The sequence below is a fragment of the Eptatretus burgeri genome, chromosome 12, assembly GCF_056783735.1.
Source record: "Eptatretus burgeri isolate ZD-2024b chromosome 12, Ebu_testis_v1, whole genome shotgun sequence".
Lineage (NCBI taxonomy): Eukaryota > Metazoa > Chordata > Myxini > Myxiniformes > Myxinidae > Eptatretus > Eptatretus burgeri.
The window spans coordinates 72,397,656-72,417,655 of record NC_140972.1 but is presented as its reverse complement, the minus strand read 5'-3'; the positions used below and the strand labels follow the sequence as shown (position 1 = coordinate 72,417,655).

General features: G+C 43.4%; 1 protein-coding gene across 7 annotated transcripts in view; it reads left to right on the top strand.

Annotated features, from left to right (window-relative positions):
* The first annotated feature begins 791 nt into the window (after positions 1-791).
* The window catches only part of KNDC1 (kinase non-catalytic C-lobe domain containing 1), a 178,206-nt gene continuing 158,997 nt past the window's right edge, over positions 792-20,000 (top strand). For 5 of the 7 annotated variants that reach the window (XM_085848505.1, XM_085848501.1, XM_085848502.1 and 2 more), the window contains exon 1: positions 9,078-9,275. In XM_085848505.1, coding sequence (XP_085704631.1) covers positions 9,267-9,275 — 9 coding nt within the window. In that variant the 5' untranslated portion in view covers positions 9,078-9,266. Of the gene's footprint in view, positions 949-9,068; positions 9,276-20,000 lie in introns of those variants that run through there. The other 2 variants (XM_085848504.1, XM_085848506.1) reach the window with 2 other exon arrangements.

Below are 20,000 nucleotides of genomic sequence, written 5' to 3'. Positions count from 1 at the left end.
CACACACACACACACACACACACACACACACACACACACACAAACACACAAACACACAAACACACACACACACACAAACACACACACACACACACAAACACACACACAAACACACACACACACACACACACACAAACACACACACACTGTCATTTAGTATGTATATATTTATTTATTTATTATTAGTGATTCAATCCGTCACACGTCTGAATTATCTGTACTTTAAAAAGCACCCTCGAGTACATGCATCAGGTACATGATTACCATCTTGTGTCCAGGCAATGCTTGGCACGCGTCCGGACCTGATGTGCAATTTCAGAGCCTACAGAAGCTCGGGCTAAGCCGATAAGTGTCACTGACTCACTCTTGCTTTGATGGAGGTGAGTTCTTCAGCAAGAGTCAAGTCCTTACCGAACAATCTAAAAAAGCCTGCGGGACAAAAGTTCCCCCGAATTCAATTGACTCTCGTACAGAGTGCTCGGCGCACACGTTCAAAGGCTTCGCACACCCTCAAGGTGTGCACCATCCGACGTACGGTACAGTGTGGTGTGCAGGAAGATGTAACATTGCCATGTGAGACTAATTCAGCAATTCAAGTTTTTACATAACGCATCATAGTATTGTCTCGTTGAAGAAAAACAACCGACAATCCGGTTTAACTACTCTCCATCCCCAGTCCCCACCTTGCACCCTGTACTACAGCAGCCTCTGCAAGCCCAGACAACACCTGCACTTCACTTAACACTGCACATGCCCCCACCCCAGCAAGCACGCACTAGGCGGGCCGTACGGAGTACACTCAACAGCCATCGGTGGTGGCCCTCACGAAACCGAGTTGCAGGTCGCTGTCACCGCACTAAAGGCCGTTTGCCTGATCGTGGTCCACCATCTTCATGAGACATGCTCGGTCCTAACGTGCAGAGGATGCATCAAACTAATCGCTTGCAAGTAGGTGTTGGGATGAAAAAACAAAAGGTTCGTTTTTGAAGTTGGAGCAAAGCTTGGTTTCCAGGGCTCGAAAACAATGGTTTCCAGGGCTCGAGAACAATGGTATCCAGGGCTCGAGAACAATGGTTTCCAGGGCTCGAGAACAATGGTTTCCAGGGCTTGAGAACAATGGTTTCAGACATGCCTTTGTCGATGCAATCTTTGGATGCTGCTCCTGATGATGTATTTATTATTTTTTTTTAACAAGGAAACTTTTTGTGGATGCAAACTTTTACCCGAAGTGGGGGACTTGTGTTATTTAATATCTTTTGGTGTCCGTTATGGAATTATTCAATCCAGAAGTTGTCATGAGACAATCGGACATGATGTCAGCGAGCATGAGGCACTGATAGTAGTTTTGCATTTATGACTCCTTGAAGCTCACAATGCCTCGGCCACACCTGAGTGAGCCTCCAGTAAATTGTCTCTCTACTGCAGGAGGAGCTGAAATTCCCATCACAGGTCAAACCGGGTGGTTGGATGGTTACCATTTTTTACCTTCACATTACATGTGTGGACAGCCTTGGATTATCTATTACAACTAGTAGTAGTGGTAATGGTTGTAGTAGTACTGCTACTTTAGTATTAGTATTACTGCTGCCGACTGGGCTGGAAGGACAGCCCGTAGATATGAATATTCGCCTCGAAGCTTTCGAGTTTGGGTTCAAATGTTGCTTCAGCTATAAACTGCCGTCCTGGTGATTTACAGGGATCGCGAGGCATCGGTGTGTGTGTGTGTGTGTGTGTGTGTGTGTGTGTGTGTGTGTGTGTGTGTGTGTGCCGTCCCTCTGATGGGTGTTCGAGCTCGTGCCCTGTCTGTCGGTATTACGAGGTGAACGTTAAAGATACCATGACGTAATTCGTGAAGAGGAGGCGAGTTATCGCGGGCACCGTGAACAAATTACAAATTCATACTCGAACCAACCAGGGGCACTGCATCGGTGACAGGGAAATGATGCTTTCACTACTATGGCCAGTTTGAGGAGGTGTGAGTATTTATAGTACTACGAGTTATTACCAGGACCAGATTTCGAATTACTGCTCTAACTTGGCTTGGAGAGGACATGCGCCGCTCGCTGTCAGATGGATTTCCCCATGAAAACGCCAACAGGGCACGATGATGATGATGATGACGATGATGGTGATGATGATGATGATGGCGATGATGATGGTGATGATGATGGTGATGATGATAGTGATGATGACGATGATGATGGTGGTGATGATGATGATGGTAGTGATGATGATGATGATGATAGTGATGATGATGGTGATCATCATCATCATCATCATCATCAGGGGCAATGAAGTGAATGTTTTAAACTCCTCCCATGGAAATGAATGTGTATGCAAAAGTGAAAAAGTTATTTTAAAACGCGTTTTTTTTAAAAAAAAGTTACGCTAAACTTGGAAATTGTGTTTTGCCCGGAGATCCAGTTAATGCTTGTCCTAAAATGTTCATTAGTTAACATTTACAGTCACGTGATGAGTGGAAACCAACAGACTACCCATCCCACAAGCTTTTCATTCAAAGCATGCAGGTGAACTGCACAAATACCCCCCCCTCCCCCCAATGAACATATCATCGACAGTTTATTCTCGATTGCCAATTGACAACGCCCATCCCACCAAGGTATCTGTTCGTTCTTGTTCCACTTCCTCCAATGGTAGGAAATGCTCTCTCCCTGTTGGCCTGTTATGTGTGTTTGATGCTTGTGGCGGGTTTGAGACATGGAAATGGCTTTGATGATTTCCCCCCCCCCTCCACCCACCTTTTTATTACCCCGCACTCACGAAGTGAAAAGCAGGTTGTGGCATTCGGTTGAGTTCGTGCGTACGTGCGCTGTCTGAGCGTACGTGCATGTCTGCATTCTCAAAATTCATTTTCTTGGCAACCCTTGGTCCGATTGACACGAAATTTTAGCACAGCAGTGCCTTCACCTGTAGAATAATTTTTATTCATAATTGTGACGTCATAGGTCATGTGGTACAGACGCCATGTTGGAAAAACCCAAAAATGTTGCGCCTCGAAATCTCCAAAACCGTTGACTGTGCTGAATACGTATTCTATGAATACCATCTAGTTTTTGCTGCATTTCATTTACTGCATGGAATTTGAATATCAAGTAAAAAAAAATATAAACAATGGTTTTACATCGCTTTAAATTATTTCTAATTTTTAGCTCACCTGGACTTCAGTCAGGTGAGCTTATGCGATCGAGCAGTCTGTAGGTGAATGAATGACTCGGTCAGTCAGTCTGTGAACACTTCAGTCATTATCGCTTGAATCAAATATGCAATTTTGATGAAACTTGACCACAAGTTTAATATCTGATGCCCAACAATATTGACCACATCAAAATCTGCACTCATTAAGGGGGTGCATGGCAGGGGATTTGACCCCCCCCCAAAAAAAACACCCACAATAATAGAAATACATATTTGCTTTCTTCTCCAAAACTACACACATAATTTCAATGAAACTTGACCACAACCTTCATCACCCTTGATGTACCAAAGTTTGTTCACGGCATTAAAAAATTCAGGGTTAAGGGGTCTGCCAGGGTTTGAGTGGCAGTTGCTCCTGATCGCGGTGAGCTTCAGGACAGGTGGACATATTTTTGGAATAGGCTTTGGTCTGAAAAGATAGTGCACAGGAAGTGCAGTCACCTTTTAGCTGTCTAGTCTGAGTTTGATTCTGACTGGACTATAGACTGCCACATTGGTTTTCCACCGGCTGGGTGCATCAATGATGGACATTAAGCTGGGTGTCTCTTCGGTCTATTATAATATCTCCTGGGAGGGTAGTTATGTAATTACTGTACAAAGCAACATGTAAATCGTTTTGTGTAAATTAAGTGACATTTTATTAGCTTGTATCCAGTCAGAGGGAGATGGATTTCAATTACAAACCAGAAAGCATCTAAAAATGCAAAGCATGTCCACATCCGCTTTGTATTCAAACTAAACTTGACAAAAACGACAGTTATAAAAAAAATTGTACATTTTATTAATTTGTGTTCTCCACAATCTCATGATAAAGGTTTGTTGAAAATTTGATGAAAAAAGCTAAATTGGTAAAAATGTTATGGCCTGGCCATACACACAGAATCTCAATGCTAAGCAAGGATTTTGATTAAAACATTTATGGCTGGTCTACCATTTCACCAATGATGTCATCCTTACAATCCTTCACTCCTCATTGGGAGTAGAATGAGATGTGCCAAAGTTTCAATTTTTTTTCCGATCAGTGGTTTCAGAGATATAATGTTTAATTTTTTTGCATTTAATGAAATGTGACTGCCATACCACATGACCTTTGATGTCACAATTGTCATCAAAATATTCTCCATTGGAGGTCACTCCTATCATGAAAAGTTTGTGTTAATCGGACAACTGATTGCTGAGAAAAAAAAATGTAAAAAAAACAAAACAAAAAAATGCTTGGCCTTTTTCACACAAAAAACATTTTTGTGAAAAAGGTCAAAAAAGGGTCAAACAAAAATAATCATCATCATCATCATCATCATAAGAATAAATAAAATAATAATAATCAGAACAAGCCGGTAGGCGACATGGTTGCTCGCTCCAGATGGAAAGCTGGCCGACGCGACTCGCCAATATTCATGTACATGCTATCAATCAATTTAGCACAATAAATATAATTATCACAGCCCTCTTAGTTTGCACCCAGAAACCCGCCTTGTGAAATTTCAGGCATGTTTCCAAAGAGACTCTAACAAATGGCAGCCCTGGTAATTCCATTTATCTATTCGCTAAAGATTTAATTTTTTTATATTATCCTGTAAGACATTTTCCTTGGGCACAAAAAAAACAGGTCCCTCGGAGGTATTGATTTTTTTGTATAGTTCACAATAAGTGTACGATGTACGATAAAGTATTTTAGCTTTTGCTAAGCAACGGAGGTGGGCAGAGCAACCATTCCTTTTTGTGTACATCCCAGCCACATTGTACACATTTCACCCAAGTTTCATCAAAATCAGACTCTTTCTCTTAGAAATATTCGCAATTAACCGTTTCTGAAATGTTCGACATGTACTCGCCCAAAATCTATCTCCTCCTACAAATATTTTTTGTTAGGGCTGAAAATTGACATGAAGGGAGCTAGATAGATTGCGCACAGAACTCTAAGCTTCGATTTTTCGATTTTTTATTATTATTATTTTTTTTCGATTTTTTGACCACTTTAAAGGGCCGTTGCTAGGGCCCAGGGTCCCATATTCGAAAGCACACGATTCCCAGAAATATTGGTCCTACCTACCAAATTTCATTGGAATCGGTTGAGTGGTTTAGCCCCTAAGCTTGACCAAAGCTTCGTGGACAGACAGACAGATGGAAATGTCCAGAATAAGGGTGCTCTAAGAGCAGCCAACAAGCAAACAGACAGAGAGCGGTGAAACCATAACCTCCTTCACCTTCGATGGCAAAGGTAATAACAGGAGAACAGGAATGAGTAATGTTGATGCCAAATTTTATTTTTCAACCACAATATTTTGCCCTCTTTTAAGACAAATCCAAGCTCCGCCACCCTATGTTGCACCACCATTTTGCAGTGGGCGGTATAAGTAGCTCAAACTTTGGATCTGAACAAAACCAAGAGTGCAACACAATTGTCCTTAAAGTCCATTAAACATCATTTAAATTGATAGATTAACCTAAACTTTTCCTGTCACTGGGGGCAGATACTTTTGCTAGCTTTTCCGGTCACTTGAGACCGGTACTCTTCCTTGTGAGGACATATGATAGAGATCGTTAAGATAATGAATTTAAGATAATGAAAATGAAGGGTATAGACAAAATATGTGCAGAAAAGTTTTTCAGCAGTAATAGACAGTGATATGACCAGGGCCCACAGCTTGAGAGTCAAGAAGAGGAGAGTTAAGACGGTTGTAAGGTAGGGCACTTTCACTCGGAGAGTAGTTAATGCATGGAATGGTCTCCTTGTAAAGGTAGTGGCAGCAGAAACAGCAGATAAGTTTAAATCAGAATTAGATAGGTACCTGGAAGTTATGGGGGTACGGGGATGTTAGCAGGAGTTGTAGGTAGTTTGAAAGTGGATGGATGATTGTGTACATGATCTGTGGTGAGTGTGATGTCTGTAAGACGGTCTCATCCAGGGATAGTGTGTGGTTAGTATGGTACATTCTCCACCCCAAAAACCGCCCTCTCCCACTGCCCCTCCCCCTACCCCCTCCCCTCACCAAAAAACAAATAAAGTTTATTTTACTTTTAACACCCTGGTGATGTCCCTAAGTTTGACACTCCTTTCTCGTTCGTACTCACTCCTCCGCCAATCCCCCAAATGAAATGAAGTCGTTAGCTTGACAGATTAATTTCATCTGGTGTAGGTGCAGTGAAGGCATGATCGGCTGAATGGCCTCCTCTTGCATCAAATTTCCTCGTTATAGCTTTGTGGCTGGAGCACCCCCAGTCCTGGCAGCCAGCGCCCACCTCCCCCAATCCCAGTGCCCCAGGGCGTCACCGGGGTCACCTGCCCCTAAATCCGGCCCTGCTTACACCGACCCACACGGGCGGCACTTTGCAGTCCGAGCAACTGCTGTTCGGTGAGCTGTGAAAGTTCTCCAAGTCTTTTGTTGTGCAGAGGCACGGCCCTTTCTCTCAGGAAACTTTTAAAAGTATTTTCAACTTCTTATGTAAGCTTTGTGAGCCATTTCATGTAACAATCCTTATCTCGTACATATTAAAATACTTTTTTTCACCCCAAAAACACGGCAGTTTCCTGGGGCTTCTGCACATGTGCACTGAGCATTCTTGGGTGGATTACGTCATTTTGAAAATCACATATTAACGGCATTGACAGCATATACCTACCTGCAGAGGTGTCAACAATTCAGTGAAGATTTCATTAATAATCCTCTGCCAAGTTTTTCCGTGTGACTGATATCAAGTACGAGGGGAGCACTGCGCTGCACTTCCATCATTTCCACAGAAGGCAAATTTTCTCAAAGCATCGTTCCTGTCTCATGGAATGATGATGCAACGCATCAAAACAAAAATAAAACGACGGTATTCATGGAATACATATCCTGTGCAGTCTTGAGAAGGACTCGGTGTGAACCGACTCTTGTTTTTTATGGTTTTTTGTTCTTTGCTCCAATATGGCTGACAGACCACATAACCAATGACGTCATCTTTATCAAACCATATTTCCCATCCATGGGTAGTTAGTTGATCAATTCGTTAAACTTTGCATCGATCGGTTAAGCGGTTTCTCCTGCGACGATTTTCAAACACTTTCCCTTCGATCCAATATGGCTGCCAGACCACGTGATACATGGTGGTCATTTTCATGAAAATCCCGTTCAAATTTCAATCGGATGAAAATTGACAATTTTCAAGATTGAGTCGATGTTGACCTTTTGGCCTATGTTGACCTCAAAAATAATTGGTGGTTGATTGAATCCAGTGACCTGATATGGAAATTCTCTTCCAATTCCTGGCATCTGCCTGGGGGATGGCCAGACGGAGGCCCCTGGAGTACCGGTGGAAAGTGGACGCAGTGACGCGCTGTTCCGGCACATGCTCCCATACCTGACCTGACCTTCAAATTCCAAGTCAATCGGATGAAAATTAACGATTTTAGAAAATTGGCCGATGTTGACCTTTGGCCAATGTTGACCTCAAAAGAGTGACTGCTCCATCACATGGTCATGTAACATGTGGTAAAGTCTAAATTTCCTCCACTGATGGTTTTTGATGTTTGCTCTGAACAAAATTCAGACACGGACCACAACGTACCCCATACGTATGTACACTATGATCGCTTCACCCTGCTTTTCGCTTCGCGAGTGCAGGGTAAAGATTGTGTGATGCAGTCAGGTATTTAATCAGAATTTCAATGAGAACGGCAGGGTGTCGGTTGATCCTTGACGTCATAAGGCACGAAATTGCTTGGAGGCCCAAATCACACACGCGCACACACACACGCACACACACACACACACACACACACACACACACACACACACACACACACACACAAACACACACACACACACAATCACACACACACACAAACACACGCACACACACACGCACACACACACACGCGCACACACGCACACACACACGCACACACACACACACACGCACGCGCACGCACACACACACGCGCGAACACACGCACACACACGCACGCGCACACACACACGCGCGCACGCGCACACACGCACACACGCGTGCACACACACGCGCACACACACGCACACACGCACACACACACACACGCACGCACACACACGCGCACACACATGCGCACACACGCACACACACGCACGCACACACACACACGCACACACACGCACACACACACACACACACACACGCACGCACACACGTACACGCACGTACACACACACACACACGCACGTACACACACGCACACACACGCACACGCACACGCACACACACACACACACTCAATGACTTTGCACGTACACGGTGGATATTGTTTTTTAGTCGCGTTGCGAACGCTGGCTCAAAGAGAGCTCCGCTTTGGTCTTCTTCTTCTTCTTCCTCCTCCAAAACCTTTATGACGCAACTCTTGGACACATTTGTCCTTGTTGTATGATGTGATTTTTACTGTACTGTACTGTACTGTACGTAAATGTACACCTGTGTTTGGTTATGGACGAATGACACCAAGGTGAACTTTCCCAGCAGTACATCGGACTGCTGTTGGTGAAATGATGAATGAAGAATTATTATGCTCGCAGTAAAAGTTAAATATGGGCGATTTTAAAGAGGAGGACATGAGGAAACGCACAGGTGAGATGGAAATAGCGCAGGAAATGGGTGGAGGAAAGGGGAGGAGCTGGCGACTAGAGGGGAGGAGCTGACGACCAGAGGGGCGGAGCTAGCGACCAGAGGGGAGGAGCTGGCGACTAGAGGGGCGGAGCTGACGACCAGAGGGGAGGAGCTAGCGACCAGAGGGGCGGAGCCAGCAAACAGAGTGCGAAGCCAGCAAACAGAGGGGCGGAGCTAGCGACCAGAGGGGAGGAGCTGGCGGAGAGACGAAGAGGCATCATGAGAAGGTTAAGCGAGTAAGTGAAGTTATCGACTATAGTTACAGAGGAGAGTAACGTGCGATTAGAGATCAGACGTGTCGGTTCGAATGATAACCTTTCCACCCAATGTCGCTCCGTGGGTGAGAAAAGCTTCCTCGTGTCGTGTGATCCACTGATTACCTTGAAGGGATTGTGTCCGGCTTTGGGCAAAAGGTGCGCATTGCGTGAAACATGTACCAGGTGAGAGTGTGTGTGGGTGAGTGAGTGAGTGTGGAAGAGGGAGTGCGTGAGTGAGTGCGTGAGTGCGTGAGTGGGTGAGTGAGTGAGTGAGGAAGAGGGAGTGAGTGGGTGTGTGTGTGAGTGAGTGAGTGAGTGTGGAAGAGGGTGTGAGTGTGTGTGTGTGTGGAAGAGGGAGTGAGTGGGTGTGTGTGTGAGTGTGGAAGAGGGAGTGCGTGAGTGAGTGCGTGAGTGGGTGAGTGAGTGAGTGAGTGTGGAAGAGGGAGTGAGTGGGTGTGTGTGTGTGAGTGTGAGTGAGTGAGTGAGTGAGTGAGTGAGTGAGTGAGTGAGTGGGTGTGTGAGTGCCTTCGCTTTGTAAAACGGTCGTGTTTCCACTGCTATGAAGCTTCGTTGTCCATGGTTGCGCCATTCCTTTAATATGTCCTTCTGGGCACATTGGAGGAGCCACAGGTAATGAGGTTCGATGAAGGAATACGCAGGTGTGCTCATTATGCAAATTAATTTGTTGATGTGAACGTGAATGTGATTACCTGTAGAACGTGAAAGCAACGCTGCGTTTTCCACCTGTACGAATCGTGCCGAGAGCTGTGCACGGATTGGTTTGGTGTGTCCATTGACTGATCGTGCCGTGACCCGGGTCCGTGCGGACGTTGTTTCCTTCGTCGTGTTCTTGATTACGAGCTACTCCTTCATCAGGGGGAAAAACCAAGTACACGGTTTAGTTATATATATATATATATATATATATATATATATATATATAAGATCAAGCTGTTTATATAAATATATATTCAATAATTAATTAATTGCGTTAATTGCAGTCGCCGAGCAGAATTAATTTTCCCTTTCATCAATTCATGCAACGCAGGTACCAGGTGTGCTCGTAGAATAGATTAGAGGTATGCACATTTGCTTCTGAGCTCTGTTCGCCTCGGTTCGAATTCCAGACTCAGCTATAAACCGTCATCCAGGTGTTTCACAGGTAAGGTGATTCATCAATGTCTGTGCCGTAATGAGGATGGACGTTCAACTGAACATCTCGTCTGCCGACATTAGTTGGTGGCTGTTAAGGATCCCCCCCCCCCCCCCCATGGTGTCCTTTGTGAAGAGTTGGCGAACTATCTCCGGCATCCTGAACAAATTAGAAATTGCTGCTCTGCGTGCTGTGAAGGCAACGACAAACCACCCAGTGTTACCCTTGCCGCGAGGTATCCTTTGGCAGCACTGAATCTGCCTTCAAGCACAGCACTCGAGCTGGTTTACCTGTGTGGAGTATCAGGTGACCAGTCATGTGAAACAAGCATTGCTGTTCTTAGTTCACAGTTTGAACAATGGAGCATGTTCAGAGTAATACTTAATGTGGCATACCTTTGAAGTGAATAAGGAAGAAAAAATTAACTATGATATGGAGACCAATATTATTTTGATCGGATTGAATATAATGTGAATAGAAAATGGAGAACAACAACCCAAAATGTGTGCTGTGATGCGAATTGTAACAAAACAACAATGGACCAACCAGCATCATTTAATTGTGTGGTATGATCATTCCGCTCCTCCTTTGTTATTGTGTGTGTATATATATGTGTGTGTATGTGTGTATATATATATATATATATATATAATATATGTTGTTGTTCATCTTTCGGCTGCTCCCGTTAGGGGTCGCCACAGCGGATCATCCGTTATGATCCGCAAACTGATTTGGCACAGATTTTACGCCGGATGCCCTTCCTGACGCAACCCTGGTCGCCTCTTACGACACAGGGATCAGGATTTGAGTTTCGCCATGATTCCGGGCTGCTCTACACCCTGCCCAGTGCAGAGCCCCCCGTCCTCAAGCGATCCTCCAACCCAAGCCTCCGAGTAGCCGGATTACAGCCGCACGCCACTACGCCCGGTATATATGTATATATATGTATATATATATGTATATGTATATATATGTATATATATATATATATATATATATATATATATATATATATATATATATATATATATATATATATATGTCACTCCCCTGCATTCGCAGACCCTTGCGTATTGCCGGTTGATAAAATGCGACCTGCTTCGACATTTGTGGTCCTATTCTTCACGAATTCGGGAGTTTTTGTCACAGGTTTTTACATTCCTATTCATGGGATTTTAAACATATTTTTCCCTTATGAATCACCAACTGCTGGGAACCTATCATCCTCTTTCCCATTGAAACAATGCCCCAACATTCGCGGATCCGACATTCGCAGCATTTTCCATGAATGTAATTCCCGCAAATAGCGGGGTCCGACATTTGTATATGTATATATATAATTGTGTGAAAGGATATCAATAATGTAGTTTTACGATCTACCTCCTGTGGGCACTTTATGTGGATTGTGGGTGATGATGATTGTAAAGGCGCTGTCACACCTTGAGGATTTAGCCAGCGTATGCCGACTTATGAAAAATTTGTCTAAAATGCTGGCAAACGTCAAATACGTTATGGGTAAGTTTGTATGTGTTTAGAGCACGCTGAAAAACACTGCCATACGTAGTAGTACGCTGGCTTTCATCGTTGTACTTTGCAGATGTCCTCAAATTTTAGCATGCTTGAAATTTTACGACGTATGCCAGCGTATGACTCGCACGTTCCGCTACGCTGGACATAAGTTGTAGGCACGATATGCGATCGTTGACACACGTCGACACACGTTACTCATAAGTCGAAACACATCGAGGTAATGATTAGCATACCCGAAACTTATTTATAACCTATGAGTAACGTGTTGTAGGCACGTTAAACGATCGTTGAGGCATGTTACTTGTAAGTTAGTCATAAGTCGAAACACGTCGAGGTAATGATTAGCATACCCGAAACTTATTTATAACCTATGAGTAACGTGTTGTAGGCACGTTAAATGATCGTTGACGCACGTCGAGGCACGTTATGCGATCGTTGACACATGTCGAGGCACGTTACTTGTAAGTTACTCATAAGTCGAAACACGTCGAGGTAATGCTTTGCATACCCAAAACTTATTTATAACCTATGAGTAACGTGTTGTAGGCACGTTATACAATCGTTGACACACGTCGAGGCACGTTACTTGTAAGTTACTCATAAGTCGAAACACGTCGAGGTAATGCTTTGCATACCCAAAACGTATTTATAACCTATGAGTAACGTGTTGTAGGCACGTTAAACGATCGTTGAGGCATGTTACTTGTAAGTTAGTCATAAGTCGAAACACGTCGAGGTATTGCTTTGCATACCCAAAACTTATTTATAACCTATAAGTAACGTGCTTTGAACCTATGTGTAACGTACCTCCAACGCATATTGACGTATGTAGACGAATTTGATTGACGTCTTCCGGACGACCACAGAACTTACTGAACGTGATTCTAATTTACAGCTACCGTATAATGGCAGATTGGCAGCGTTTAAAAAAAAAAAACAACAATAACTTCCGATATTTCATCACGTGCCGTTACGTCACGTCCGATTGCCTCTTCAGTTTGCTCATGTCTTATTCTTAGTTCCTCCTCTGTGAATATTTTCTGTTTGAGGATATTGTCACATCGACGTCGAAACTTAAAAGCAAAAATTTCCGACTATATTTTAAAATTCGTGATAGACTAAAAAAAAAAAAACAACAACTTCAGATATTTCGTCACGTGCCTTCAAGGAGAAAAAAAAGAAAATGTGCCTTGACGGAGAAAATAAGTTTCGGGTATGCTAAACATTACCTCGACGTGTTTCGACTTATGAGTAACTTACAAGTAACGTGTATCAACGATCGCATATCGTGCCTACAACTTATTCCCAGCGTAGCGGAACGTGTGAGCCATACGGCGAGTACATCGTAAAATTTTCAGCATGCTTGAAATTTCACGACGTACTTGATGTACTACGACGTATTACAGCGTACTTCATCGTGCTCTTCACGTAAACCAAACTTACCCATTACGTATTTGACGTGTGCCAGCATTTTAGACACATTTTTCATAGGTTGGCATACGCTGGCTAAATCATCAAAGTGTGACTGCGATGTTGACACTTCCAATTCTCAGGCGGTTATGATTTGAATCGTCGTGCGGCAGCTTTTTAATAGGCTACGCCACGTGATCGTCGGCGATACGTGCAGCGCGCTGTGCCAAAGTGAGACTATCGTTGGGCATAGGTTGTGAACGCTGACAACAGGCTAATCATTCGTTGGTATAAGTTATCTAGAAGACAACGAAACGTTCTGTGTACGTTACTAATATGTTATGCATACGACCAACTCGTTATGAATAAGCCAAAAACTTTTTTTTAAAAACATCTAAATTTCAGCGTACGCCAACGTTTTACATACATTTTTATACGTTGCCAATGCTGGCTAAATCGTCAAGGTGTGACAGCGCCTTAAGTTGAATAGAAACTACTGCATCACACCTTGGAAGCCTTGATTGAAGAGCAGGACTGATGTTAAGAAACTTTTTTTTTTTTTAAGCAGAATAAAATGTGGATAAAACAACCAGAGATATTTCAGACTTTTTGATGGATAGCAGAATTGGGCCTTCTTGAAATGCCATCTTATATTATTATCGGGTTCAAAATGCTAATTAACGAGAGTCTAAGACGTGCCAATTTTTTTAGTTTCTTGATCTCACAAAGTGTGTTGGCACACTCGATTATAGGGATGGTGTGGAAAAGAGAAATGTCAGCCCCACTGGCTATATGCAAAACTCAGGTTGGAGCATCTTCTAAAAAGTCACTCGGGCAACATGAGAACCTACTTTGTTCAGCTGATTGTCTCGGGTGGGATCACTTTTCAATACTCCAGACCATGGCAAAAGCCAAAAACCGAGATCGGTCAAAACCGGCAATTCTTCTTCTCGTCCATCATCAAAATGATAACAATCATCTTCACAAAGGTGTATTTCTGAGCTGCTTCTCTCAATGACGATGACTCTGGTACCAACGGATAGAGTTTTACTTTGTGTAGCATCCTTCGCTATCGTTAGTTTGTACAAAGCCTGGTGTTGGTTTAGCAGTTTGGGTGACTGGCTTGGGATCTTAGGGTCCTGAGTTCAAGTTGGCTGTTGAATTAACACCAGGTGGGGTTGAATCAGCCTGTCATCCTCCGGAGGTCAGGGAAATGAGTACCATTGTATTGGTAATAGGGGCATTGCATCAGCGGCACAGCTGTGCCCTCAGCCAATGATGCTACCTGCAGCCACGTGCTGCATATGAAGGAGGTGGAGGAGTTTGTTTGTACAGTTCATTCAATAATTAAATATTTGTAGATACTGTCTGAAATAAGAAGGCAACAGAAGGGTGGGTGGGATGACTACTGTCAATCAGCATGATGAGCGTGGGGCCGCTTGACACATTTGCCCAAGGGCCAATCAGACCCATATGAGGGTGGTTAACAGTGGAATATTATCAGAGTTCTGTGTCGATAAAGTAGAAACTATAAAAACATGTACTACAACAAATAATGAGGGTATGCCTTTCCATAAAGTACATGCCAATAATACACATGCATGAACTTTCGGGGATACCTCTTCATGATGTTTGTACCCCGCACCCCCAATGAAAGTCCGGGGCCAAATTTTCCCTGCTGCTCGGATTAATCAGGAAGGCATGGTCACAATCATAGCACCAATCGGTCCCCATCAACCATCCAATTCCCTCCACCCACTCCTCTCCCCCCCCCCCCACCTCCTGACCACAACATCTTGGATGTGAGGAATCTCTGGTTCGCTTCCTGGAGGTTGAGTGGCTGTCTCCGTGCTGCTGCCCTGTCCATGCATGGCAGGCACAGGGCCAATCAACAACAATAACACACGTTTCTACAACGTACTGTACATATTATTTAGAATGTTAGATCGTCTATGAAGTATGTGCAGGACCATTACAATATGAGTACGTTTATAAAGTTTTGGACTACAACATTTGTAAATCAGTAGTAGAACATATTTAATAAAGGCACTCTTGTCACGTACTCTTTTGGAAAAACACTTTATAACAAGAAATTACCGTTACATCAATTTAGTGAAGATTGTACTCCACTTCAAATTCCCCTTCTGTATCCATATCATTCCACCAGAAAGGGGAGGAGGGGGATTGCTCATGTTTACTGCAACCCAAATCATAATAAAAAAAAATTCATGCAATAACAATGTAATTCTTCAGCATGTAAACACATTTCTAAAAAAAGTAAAGAAACAAGCAGGAATAACATTTTTTAACAAGAAGGGCACTCGGAAGCGCGCATACCCCTGCCACACAATGCCTGATCCACGTGAACATACCCAATACATTTTTGAAATATCTTGCGCTTCAATTCTATGCAGCTTTTGACCCTATCTCTCAATGGTGAAGAATCACTTTGAAATTAAATAATTCTCATATCCAGATTCGTGTCTTCACCAAAATAGAATCAATTTTTCCTCGTCACACAACCAACCTGTCCACCAAGTTTCATCCGAATCCGTACACAACTTTTTGAGATATAGTTTTTGGCCCGATCTTTTAGTGGTGAAGAATCACTTAAAAATTCTCGAAGCCGGATCTGGATCCGCATCTTCACCAAATTCTAATCAGTTCATCCTTGTCACACACCAAACCTGCCACAACTTTTTGAGATATCCTGCATGCAAACAAACTAACGAACAAACAAACAAGCAATCATAGACTGGTACTTACGAAATCGTCAACTTGACCTCTGACCTTGTATAATAAAAGCTGTCTCTCGAGAAGGTAGCGACGCAAACCAGAAGTTTCTACGATGATTCTGTATCAAACCATCAAAAATTGTAACATCGACCGAAGCAAAAATCTCCATTTCTCCACGCAATTATATTATATCTTAACGTAACTCAACGACGCGTCTGCTCGCGCGCACTGCATCATGGGACGACCCGTGACACGTCGAGTGAAATATTTTTTATACAATCTTAAATCGTCTCCAAAACATCCGATTTTTACCAGAATTTCTACAACCGAGTTTTTAGCGTCCTAATCGATCGCAAAAACCGAAGACAAAATTAAAATCGAAGTTAAAATGAACTCGTAACGTCGAGCGAAGCAAAAATACTCCATTTCTCCACGTGAATTTACGGAATTATGTTTGACCTCACTGTGACCTTGACCTTTGACCGATTTTGACCAAAATCTAATCAGCAGTAGCCATCACCCTCCTGAATCACGTGGTGTAATTTGACATTGGTAGCTTCTTCCGTTCTCAGCCTGGTGTTGGCGCAGTGGTTAGGGCAGCGGCTTGGGATCCAAAAGGTCCTGAGTTCAAGCCCCGTTGGGCCACTGAATCAATACACCAGGGGGTTGACTCAGCCTGTCATCCTTCCGAGGTCGGCGAAATGAGTACCAGTGTACTGGGCCGGTGTATACCCCGGTTAAAATAGGTGTACTATATCCCTGTGTCATAAGAGGCGACCAGGGTTGCGTCAGGAAGGGCATCCGGTGTAAAACATGTGCCAAATCACTATGCGGATCATACGGATGATCCGCTGTGGCGACCCCTTACAGGAGCAGCCGAAAGAAGAAGAAGAAGAAGAAGAAGAAGAGCTTCTTCCGTTCTTGAGTTATCGTGCCTGCAAACAAACAAACAAACAGAAACGGAAGGCATCAATATACTTTTGAAATCTTTAGATTTCGTAACTAACAAACAGAAACGGAAGGCATCAATATACTTACGAATCGCGTAGTTAATTCGTTAAATTGGTTATAGACAAATAGACCCTACGCTACGCGGTTGAAATATTGGCGACCACGGTCGGTTAGACGACTCGCGGGCTCGCGGAGTTATCCGAGCGACGGCCGACAATTCCGGGGAGTTTGGTGGGAGATGACGCAAACCTCCCCAACCTGGTGGTCATTCTCACCACCGACCCCCGGCCCTCACGTGTGTGTGTGTGTGTGTCTGTGTGTCTGTGTGTCTGTGTGTCTGTGTGTCTGTGTGTTACAAGTACAGATCATTGTCAAGAGCTGCATTCGAATTGATTGGCTGGTTTTGGGCATGTCCTTCAACAATGTACCTTGAGTTCTCGTGAGCGATTAAGTATTGGACCGGGAGCTAATTACGACTGTGGTCCCATTGGTTGTACCATTACTGGGGCATGGATGTGCTGGTTGAGGTGGGAATTTAGAATTTGTTTCGGGTGCTGACGATCACCTACTCCTTCTCAAAACCAAGGTGGGAGGTTTAACATTCACCGACTAATGCTCGCAGATGGAACCCCGCAGCTTCACATCCAACCCAAGGGATCCCACTCATTGATTCAATCCCTTGCTGCCAAGAACATGTCTATTTATAGGCATGTCGAGAATCGAACCCAGATGGGACATCTCAGAAGCAAGTGTGCTGGCTCTATGCCATTCTGTCGGATAAGCATCATGAGTGAAACTGCCATGTTGCCCACCAGTCTGGACATCAATACATTTCTATGCAAACTTAATCGTATTCCATGTCTAGATCATCTGTAAGAATACACAAATGCAAAGCCTCATGGCCCAATTGTATCTCTTTTAACATCAATGAAGGGGACAATGTTCTAATTTTTTATTTTATTATTTTTTTGGCAAGGGATGTCGTGTGTTAAGGTGAGCCCCCATTAGCACACAACTTGCACAAAAAAGCCTCATCGTATTCAACAGGCCTCTTATTAAACTACATTTATAATTTTGTTCAAAAATATTTAATGGTGATGAAAGTTTCCTTTTCATGTAAATTAAAACTTCACCTTCAACATGCTGAATGACGAGGCCTAAAAAAGAAATGCAATATTCATAACCTCAGGCTGCATAATGAGCTCTTTTGTTTTGTCTTGTCATCATCTCAAGGGATGTTCAGTGAGCTGCACTATCAACATTGGCTTGTTAATTTTGGAAGTTTCCTTTTTGTAAGAAAGGACAATACTTTGGCTGAATAAAATATAAACTTGTGTTTGTTTCTAAGGCTCGTGGAAGAGCTGTCACACACAAATCGCTCACTCACTTGCAGACAGACAGCAGATAACACAGGACATGATATCAGACAAACTAGGCCATTGATCTTGGGGAAAGTCATGCTTTCCTTGATGCCGGCATCGCCATCTAGTAGTGGTGTTCCCCCCCCCCCAACAGTTATTGGGACACTTTAAGGGAGAAATCCCCCTTCTCTAGCAATGGAAACCAATGGGGTTTGTCTGTACTCTTTGCTTTAAATCGTGATCGTCAAGCAAGGATGCAGCATGCACTAATTTTTTATTATTATTATTATTTTTAAAGTCGTTGGGGAGACCGTCGACCTCCCAGACTTGGTGCAGATGCCCTTACCATAACGCTACCGATAAACCAAAATGCCATTATTGCTCTGAGCATGGATTTAACATCTTCATGAAATCCCAAGGTGATTCTCAAAAAAGGAAATGAATGTTTGAGCAGTTGATCAACTTTTCGTGTGATCGAGTTGAAGCTTTCAGTTCGTTTTTGATGTTTCTCCTTTTTCCTTTATTTGTCCTGTTTGAGTTCAACTACTCTTCTCACCTCTTTGGTTATTTTTCATCAGAAGCACTTGCATTTTGACTGCATGGTGATTGGTGATTATGGGTGGTTGAGCAGTTATACCATGGCTCTTGCTTATCAGCTTCAAATATGGCAGACAGCCATGTTTTGATCTTATTTGTTACCCAGCATGCGTGAATCTAAAAGTAGGATTAAGCAATTGGTTCACTTATGTCAGTTTATGATCGTGGAACAACTTCATTTTGTTTGAATGTTGTATTTTGAACATGATTTGGAAAATGAGCCTATAGTTTTGGAGTACTTTGGCTCTAAATTTGGCAAATCTTGAACCGCAGCCTGATGGAGTACTGCTCTACCCACTGGGCTGGTGCTCCTGCCTCTCACCTTTCTCGGCTTCACGCCTTTGAAACCAAGGCATTTTGGATCATTGGTATCTCCTGCGATGAGGCTGTTTTTGGGCTTCTCACTCTCTCACCACAGGCAGATCGATGGTCTTTCTGTCTTCTACCATCTCCTCTTTGGTCTCACCCTCCCCCCTGCTCTGTCTGCGATATGTCCCCACCATATTTCTGCAGGGCGCTCAAGGTCCGCCCACAACCCCCTTCTGGTAAAACTACCAAAATCATGAATCACTGCTCACCTTCACTCTTTCATTCCTCTTTTTTCCCCGCCTTTGGAATAAACTCCCACACTCTGTTCAATCCCACTCTTCCCTCCAGGCCTTCAAAACAGCCGTTCACCACCACCTCTTATCTTCTGCCATCCAAATCCTCAATCTTTTCTACCCCCATTAATCCACCCTAAACCCACCTCCTTCAAATTCCCTGCTTTTCTTCCTGAAAGTCCCTGTAATGTCCATCTTGTATACCCCGTGTTCCCCGCCCCCATCCCTCTCCCTTCCACAAATCTCCAAATGTCTCTGTTCTCCACTGTTTTGTCCTTCCCTCTCCTGCCCCTCTTATCTCATGCCCCCCCCCCTTGCTGTGCATTAGCTCTCATATGAGCCTCGACAAGGTATACAAAAAAAAATAATTGTAAGGATTCTCATCGTGAGCGCACATGCACAGAGAGGAAGGAGTAAGGTATTTTTTATTTTTTTTTACTCTGTCAACCTGTCTGGCAGCAAACAAAATTGAAAATAATTCCAAACAGGAAACTTATTGTTCTTCAGAACTTCATGAAGGACACAAACAACAGGCACAAAGAACTAATGTAACATTTTTAAATAAGAT